At 44.7% G+C, this 8,172-nt stretch overlaps 2 protein-coding genes across 4 annotated transcripts; both read right to left on the minus strand.

Moving 5' to 3' along the window:
• Nucleotides 1–421: 421 nt before the first annotated feature.
• Nucleotides 422–1,126, minus strand: LOC112898175. Its single transcript, XM_025966555.1, has one exon. It carries the CDS (start codon nucleotides 1,124–1,126, stop codon nucleotides 440–442), a length of 687 nt encoding a protein of 228 aa, XP_025822340.1. The 3' UTR covers nucleotides 422–439.
• A 1,114-nt stretch (nucleotides 1,127–2,240) lies between these two features.
• LOC112897274 (histone deacetylase 6-like) lies at nucleotides 2,241–7,716 on the minus strand. Of its 3 annotated transcripts, none has more exons than XM_025965543.1 (7): nucleotides 7,106–7,716; nucleotides 4,142–4,582; nucleotides 3,898–4,040; nucleotides 3,423–3,513; nucleotides 3,196–3,330; nucleotides 3,033–3,116; nucleotides 2,241–2,624 (listed from the first exon to the last, which is right to left on the minus strand). In XM_025965543.1, exons 1-7 carry the CDS (start codon nucleotides 7,646–7,648, stop codon nucleotides 2,601–2,603), a joined length of 1,461 nt encoding a protein of 486 aa, XP_025821328.1. In that variant the 5' UTR covers nucleotides 7,649–7,716; the 3' UTR covers nucleotides 2,241–2,600. The 3 variants fall into 3 exon arrangements, with proteins under 3 accessions (XP_025821328.1, XP_025821329.1, XP_025821330.1); XM_025965544.1 differs by having other exon boundaries at nucleotides 3,093–3,116; nucleotides 7,106–7,648; XM_025965545.1 differs by lacking the exon at nucleotides 3,033–3,116 and having other exon boundaries at nucleotides 7,106–7,648.
• Nucleotides 7,717–8,172: the final 456 nt, after the last annotated feature.

Here is an 8,172-nt window from a genome sequence, read left to right on the forward strand (position 1 = left end):
GAGGGACGCGGGGGAGAGAGGGGTGAGGGATGGAGAAGAGAAGGCACGGGGAAGAGAGGAATGAGATGAGAGGGAGAGGAGTACCGAGAGAAGAGGAAATAATAGGAATCGACGGTAATATCCACTATCACCGCCAGATGCAATTGAATCCACGGTGATAAACTATCACAGCCCGTTTGATCCGAACCGACGCTGACAAAATATTTGCAATATGACATTCTGTAGTAGTAGTGTACTAAATTTATCTTTCTAGAAAAAATGGTAAATATGTGAAATAAATATGACCGCGGTTATAAAAAAACAAGCTAAAAATTAATTATGATTGAAAGAACTTATATTTTTTAACTTGTGCACAAATCTCAACCAAATTCTAGTCACGATCACGATATCGATCAACCATAGTGCACCTGCGTGTCAACCGTTGGAGATAGCTAGCTAGCTATTTCTTGACTATACCATAGTATTGGTGGTCGTGCTTGGGGTAGGTGCAGCCGAGGCCAAACGGCAGCCACCCGCCGAACCCCCACAGGTTGTTGCGGCACTCCTTGATGGCGACGTCGCCGAGCACCCTCCTCCCGGCGGTCGTCACGAGGACCACCTCCCTGCTGCGCTCAAACACGAGCTGGCACCACCCGTCGCTGCCGTCCTTCCGGCAGGACCAGGCCTCGGGCCACTGCTCGTCCCACACCACCATCCCGGTCATCACGTTCCCGTCGCAACCCCACTCGCAGGTCACCTTGGGCCCCACGGGCCACACGTTAAAGTTCGGCCGCGCAGCGTCCTGCCGGGATCCACGAAGTAGGGCATGATGTAGTTGTCGCAGTCGACGAACATCTCCGCCGCGAGGTGGTTCTCGATCCGGCAGTGGGACACGGTGATGTTCGCCGCCGGGTCGTCCCGGCGGGAGCACGGCCACTTGCGGCCGTTCTTGTCGTTGATGAAGCAGTCCTTGCGCGCCGCCGCGTCTGGCGGCCCTCGCCTGGAGCTGGAGGCTCGCCTGCGCGTGCGGGCGGCGGCGCTCATCGGCGGCCGACGGGAGAGGGGCGAGGACGGCCTCGGCGACAGCGATCAGGACGGCGGCGCGCAGCCGGCGGTCGAGGCCGGCTTGTTGGGATGTCTGCTTCATCTTCGTTGTTGTTTATGGTGTGCCGGGAATGCATCTGCGTACCGAATTTAACGTGGATGTTTTTGTTCTGTCGTTGCAAAGTGAATTCAACATGGGTGTTGCCAATTAAATGCAAAAGGACGTTTCATCGTTTTATTTATTACTAGTGTAATTGATCATTTGTTCAATACTCCCTACATTCCAAAATATAGTTCATTTTGGCTAAGTGCATATTAAAATCTACGAATCTAAAAAAGTAAAAAAGAACTGCATTTTGGAACGGAGAGAGTAGTTTATTATTATTAATTTTGAAGAGATCTATTTCTATTAGAGAACGTATCCAGGGTTGCCATATTACCGATCATGATGGCATCTCTAAAATTACATGAAAAGTTCTCACAAAAATATGAACAGGTAGAGTATTCCCTGACACCCATGTAAATTTTTTGACGTTGCACGAAATCGTATCCTAAGGACAAACAAAGGGAAATCTATCAGCACGAATAGTTGTGAGTGCAACTTCTCTCTCTGCGTTGCTTTTTGATTGCAAAAGTTTCTATTTGAGCTCCAATGTTCGAGTCCCGTAGACGATTGCATACCTATGAACTCAATGTTGATTTTTTTGTGTGTGCACACTTTTAGAAGTGCTACCTTGGTTGATGATAACACAGTAATACATAACCCAACGGTTACACGGGAGGTGTTCTCATCTCAGCTCCTGGTCTACTGCAAGTTGAACAGATGAGGTGAACTGGCACCGTAATTGCAATTCTGTACGGGTGTTCGTTCTAACCGTGGCCTTTCCGGAATTTGACTTGGATTGTCGCTTTGGAGAGGTTTCATTCTACTATAGCTGGGATCGTGGTTTCTGAATGAATTTTGATACTGATAAGAGTATAACATTCGTAGTTTCGTAATCGGGCTACCTCTATAAATGTTAACCACATATCAATACCATCCGCATAATTCATACCTCCAAACCAGATGGCACCTCATTTGCATTCAAGCATCTATACAAGCATGAACAATCGATCAGCCTCGACGCCTTGCAACATCGACAACTGGCTGCTTGGCTAATTTGTCCTTCCGGAACGCCCGATTTTCAACAACCATTCGAGCAGGTGGGCCACGCACATGACCAACAATATGGCTTGCATCCGTCCAAAAAGAAATCACATCCATACAGCTTAGACGCATCGCAGGTACCCAAAAATCACAAATTTAATGGGCAAAGAGGTACTCACTACAGCATTGTTCCATACTAGATCCATACCAATGCAACTCATGCGCAATCGTTTTACTTCTCTAGGCCAACACATTTAAGAACACACCTAATGGCCAGATCTAGTTAACATGCGGGAAGTCAGAAGCAGCCGAAACGTTCGGTGTCTTACAGATGCTCAGGGGAAGGTATTAGTACATGTTGAGATGCTTCCCTACTCTTCAGCATGAACATCAACAATCAAGAGAGCAGAGAACTCGCTCAGGGGCTCTTCTACAGATCATCCTTTGGTTCATCCTGCACCAACAACATTGAACTTTTGGGTTTAGACGACACAATTTTCTGAACAATCATAAAACAGTAGTTTTTTTGCAATAACAAGCTCAAAATACTCGTTTTGGGGCCATTCTATATTCTACTGCTTTTTCAAAGCCAAACCCTAAAACAGTAAGTTTTTACTCAAAACTAGTTGAGCCTTTCACAACATTAATAGAGAATGGCTATGGCTGGCAGGGATGAAAATGGGACGGACATCATCCATATGTCCATCCAACCAAAGGGGTTCAGGTACTAAATGGGATAGCATGTATTCGAATCTGGATATTCAATATCTGTTCCGTAATCAACTCCGGATACTCAAAGTCAAATATATGATGTGCTTATAGCATGCATATCTATATCCAACACACTTGACACTATCCGTACCCATATCCAAATCTGAGAAAAAAAATATTTGTACTTGTATCCGTATATATCCGTCCATACCCATATCCGTTTCCCTCGCTTTGGCTGGTGACAACATTCACTATCTGTTAGCAATTCTGGGAGCCAAGAGATGTATAGTGTACTGGTTAGCAGAAGGGCAAACCTTCAGCTTGGAGCTGGCAGTTAAGTCTTTACTCTCACTTTTCATGTTGTCAGGATCCTCTGTATCAGAGTCATAAGCTCCTCCACTCCATAATCTGCTGCGCTGAGGTGGCCTCTTGTCCATGTCCTCCTCTTTCTATAATGCAAAAAGACTCTCAAATGGGCGAACATGGAAAAGAAAAGAGATCTTAAATTGAAACAAGGAATTGACAATGGAATGAGAGAAACCTCCTCTGGAGCTTCAGGATCTGATGGCCTGTCATGGAACTGAGTGCTGGGAACATGTTCTATCCTTGAGAGATTCTCCAATATCATGTTCCTGCAGATTTGCATACAAGGTTAATCTCTGCAGATAGGAATGTGCACAAGAAGAAGCCAGAAATATATGCATAGTTGTCAAAGATAGGCGCTCAAATGATGCACCATTGAGAAATGGAATTGTAAGAACAAGTGAATGAACTAAAGTAATATCAATCCATGCAACAGAAGAAAGGAAATTCTCAGGACACGTATACAGAGAAATTTCACCATTTTATGACAATCATGAAGTATTTATATACAGAAAACAAGAACTCTGAATTATAAATGAAATGATTAAGGAAAAAAAAACATAGATAATTGTTTCACTCCAATAGTGCCCAACACTTCATATGGAACAAGTTGCAGCAAACGATTTCATACAGACAGTAAACAGTTCACTTACTTTATGTTCTCCAAGTCCTTTGTAGTATTCAGATTCTCCACACTTTTCGGTTGGATATGAAGAGTATAATCAGGACCAAAGTACTCATAGTAATCATTGTAAGGCAATTTGTTATCAGGTTCAACTCCAACAGCAACTGCTGTCTGCATCACAACCACCCAATTCTGTCAGCACCCGCTAAGTGATAAACTCTCAACCAACTACTGCATTTGACTATATTTACAACAAGGGAGAAAAGGAATACCTCGTAGCACCAGCAGCGTGCAACATTTCTGATGGTGTAACCTCCACCACCTAAAACCATCATAGGAACATTGTACGACCTAAGGAAACGGAGGCAGTCAGCATGACCCTTCACAGACAGGTTGAAACAACCTAACCTGTCTCCAGCCAATGAGTCAGCCCCACATTGGAGGACAACCACATCTGGCTGATAAACCTCCATAACTTTCTTCATGATGCATTGGAACAGATCACGGAAGGTGGCATCATCAATACCATCACTCAGGGGAACATTGAGAGCATAATGTTTCCCTTCGGCTGCCCCAACGTCAGTGATATGTCCAGTACCAGGGAAAAAGTCCCCATATTTGTGAAAGGAAACTGTCATGACTCGGTTTGTAGTGAAGAAGGCCTCCTCCACACCATCTCCATGGTGGACATCAATGTCTACATATAGCACACGCTGGAACAAATGGACATTATAGCCATCAGAATTATACAATCGAAGTATAATGCTTGTGTTTCCTAGGCTGAAGTAAAGATTGACAAGAAGCATGGATGATAAGTTCTAGGAAACCTAATTGTTTTTTAACTGTAATATGTGCCAGGATGTTTTCTATTATAATAGCAATATTTCATCTAAAAACAAATACTCCCAGGAGATGCATAAATGGGTGAGGATGTTTCATCAGAAAACATATTCCTAAACAGAATCAGCTTATGGCACTCCAACTGTTGGAAAACTAGATGAAATATGCATTAACAAGAAAACACTGAACTGACCTATAGTTAGAATCAACCAGTCACCACTCAGTACTTAAAAGTTTAAAATAAAAAACCAAACAAAGAAAGACATCTATCACGCATTTAGAATGGCCAAAACATCCATCTCGCCAGAAATATCACACCCAAAAAAACATTCCATGCATTGAGACCAACAAAAGTCGATTATGTTATTCCAAGAAATGTGAATGATACCAAGTCAGTTAAAATTACCAAACACATCTTTCTATTGTTCGAACTGGATCCCCCCTCGGGACCACATTCACCATTTATCACATTAGTAATATACATCCCTTTACCAAAATTGGTGCTTCCAAGTTCCAAAGCATCAAATCTGATAATAAAATGTCTCACCATCTGAAGGAAAAGCCATCAGCAGAGCAGAACAAAGCATGCAGTAAATAAATATAAGATCTTACTATGCTCACATTAGGCACAAAATAACCAGGTATGTGAAAGTAAAGATGGTTTCAACAAATGAAGTATCTCTCTTGGCACAGGACAGTGTTGTTTTGGTAGCAGAGTGACGACAGCAACTTCCACTGGTCATTTCCTTCTAAATGTTTCCAAATCCAAATAAGTTGGGATGATCACCAGTAATTCTCACATAGAGAATCTAAAATTACTAAAAGAAGATGGTCAGAAGTTCACTTAATGTTCTTAAGGTGGTATGGCAACGTGTTACAGGTTTTGATGGGCCACAACCACAATAGGCAGTCAGCTCACTAGCCAACTAAAGCCCAATAAAAGCCAACGGCCCATAAACCACCCGTCCCCTGCATGCCCTAGCCTCCCTATGTTATCCACTGCATGCTGCGCCCATCCCCAACACCACCTTACGCAGGTAATGAAGCATGGAGAAGGGAGAAGAGACAAGCCCGACTCCGCCCCACTGTCCTTTAATCGTGTCTTCCCCTACTCCATACAGATGGAGTTCTGCCACCGACTGCTTCCTGCTAAGCGGAGGGAAAGATGCGCCAGTGGCAGCGCCAGAACCGGTGAGCAAACCAGAGCCAGTGAGGATGGGCTGTGCGGAGATTTGTGATGCCTGTAGGTTCCCCTAATTCAATTTATTTCTTCTCCATGCTCCCTCAACCTTGCTCCCCTTCTTTGGCTAGGCGTCCGGGACAACTTGTCCCCTGCAAGCGCCTCATCACCTAGGTGACGCCTTAAGAACACTGAGTTCACTATCTATAGTTGCAAATGTATGCCGGGCCCTCACTAATAGCATAAAGCAATAAATATCCACGCATACGACAACGCCAACTTCCCAAAATGCACTATTGCACACGGTTCCTAGAAACTCCTAGCTTCAGTGGCAGCAAATAAATACTAATACAATAAAACAATAAATATCCACACATACGGCAATGCCAACTTCCCGAAATGCACTATTGCACACGGTTCCTAGAAACTCCTAGCTTCAGTGGCAGCAAACAAATACTAATACAATAAAACAATAAATATCCATGCATACAACAACGCCAACTTCCCGAAATGCACCACTGCACAGTTCCTAGAAACACCTTGCTTCAGTGGAAGCAAACAAATACTAATAGGATAAAGCAATAAAAAACTATGCATATGACAATGCCAACTTCCTGAAATGCACCAACACACAATTCCTAGAAACTCCTAGCTCCAGTGACAGCAAACAAATAGCATCCAGCTGTCCCCATTTTGTTAGTGGCCACTGAATTGAGAATCAAGACAACCAAAATTCTCTTGCCCCTGCGGAACTCCAAGTAATCTCCAATCCCTTGGGAGATTGGGGCCGTACAACTCCATTCGCAAAAACCAAGCCCCAACCTCAATGCCCCAAACTATCGCATCGATCAATCGCAAACAATTAAAAATCCACATCAAAATCTAGCAAACAACCTAATAAACCTGTACTCAGATGATGGAACAGTTGAGCAACCAAAACCAAGAGCCCAGATAAGTGCCCCTATAATTGAAGTGGTCACGGAATTGGCATCAAGGCAAGCAAAGTTCGGTTGCCCCTGCAATCTCCAAATTAGCGCCCTACTCCACTCCTAAAATCATCAGGGCCGAACAATCACATAAATCGATGATAAATCACTTATAATTCGCATCAAAACCTAGCAACAAACCTTTTTTTCCGAACAATATCTAGCAACCAACCTAATAAACCATCTCCACCGATAACAAAACCACGGATAATACAGGTTAGCACGCGTACCCTATGGAACTTGAGGAGCTCCAGGATGGCGAGGACGATGTCGTTGACGTAGCAGAACCCGGAGGCCTCGCTCTTCTTGGCGTGGTGGAGGCCGCCCGCCCAGTTGACGGTGATGTCGGCGTCCCCGCGGTTGAGCTTGACGGCGGCGCCGATGCTTCCCCCCGCGGAGGCCTGGCAGAAGGGGAAGAGGCCATCGAAGACGGGGCAGTCCTCGCCGACGTTAAATCTCTTGACGGCGCGCGGGTCGAGCATGCCCGGATTCCCGGTGGCGGAGGCGAGGAAGGCGACGTATTCGTCGGAGTGGAAGCGGCGGATGTCGGCGTCGGAGGCCGGGTAGGGGCGGGAGAGCTCGAGGAGGCGGTGGAGGCCGTAGTGGACGACCAGCGAGTGCGCCATCCGGATGCGGTGGGGCTTCATCGGGTGGCCCTGCCCGTAGTAGTAGTCGCCGATCGACGGCTCGTAGAAGTAGCTCACGCGGCGGCGGTGCGCGTCCTCGCCGCCCGCCGGAGACGGCAGCGACGCGCCCTCGCCAGAGGCCGCCATTTCCTCGAGCTTTTTTTCTCTGTTTGCTCCCCCTTCTGATTTGGGGGTTTAGAGGCTCGCACAGGAAAATAGCGAGGGGGGTATGTGTATTTCACTGGAATTCTGGAAATAAAAATTGTGAGAGTACATAATACTGATTATAATGGGTTTTTTAAGAATATGTAATAGGTTTTTTATAAAATATAATAAGTTTAACAATAACTTCAACAGTTTCAAACAAATATATAAAGTACTGCTCTGTCCAATGTAATTTTGGGTACGCACCTGGACGTCACATTGTCCACATACATAACCTGAATTGTATATTTTTATTGGAACGGAGGAAGTACATCTGATTGCTTATCTTGCACATAGAAAAAGATTTAATGTTGCATTGCTATTTGTAAATATGAATAGCTTGGTTTAGAGCATTCTTAACAAATTTCTAATTTTATGGTACAGTAAACTAAGTAGATTCTCGATCCAACCTTAGTTCTATAATTTTTTGGAGCCCCAAAAGTAGCCTTCTAGCTCCCACGGAAAAA

The sequence above is a fragment of the Panicum hallii genome, chromosome 6 (genome assembly GCF_002211085.1).
Source record: "Panicum hallii strain FIL2 chromosome 6, PHallii_v3.1, whole genome shotgun sequence".
Taxonomy (NCBI): Eukaryota; Viridiplantae; Streptophyta; class Magnoliopsida; order Poales; family Poaceae; genus Panicum; species Panicum hallii.

Bases quoted from the DNA above. Each gene is read 5' to 3' on its own strand.
- LOC112898175 (XM_025966555.1), bottom strand. From the start codon at position 1,126: ATGAAGCAGACATCCCAACAAGCCGGCCTCGACCGCCGGCTGCGCGCC.
- LOC112897274 (XM_025965543.1), bottom strand. From the start codon at position 7,648: ATGGCGGCCTCTGGCGAGGGCGCGTCGCTGCCGTCTCCGGCGGGCGGC. The intron at 4,583-7,105 runs GTACGCGTGCTA...CATTTGTTCCAG, and splicing joins AGCTCCTCAAGTTCCATAGG to CGTGTGCTATATGTAGACAT. The intron at 3,331-3,422 runs GTTTCTCTCATT...TTTGCATTATAG, and splicing joins ATCCTGAAGCTCCAGAGGAG to AAAGAGGAGGACATGGACAA.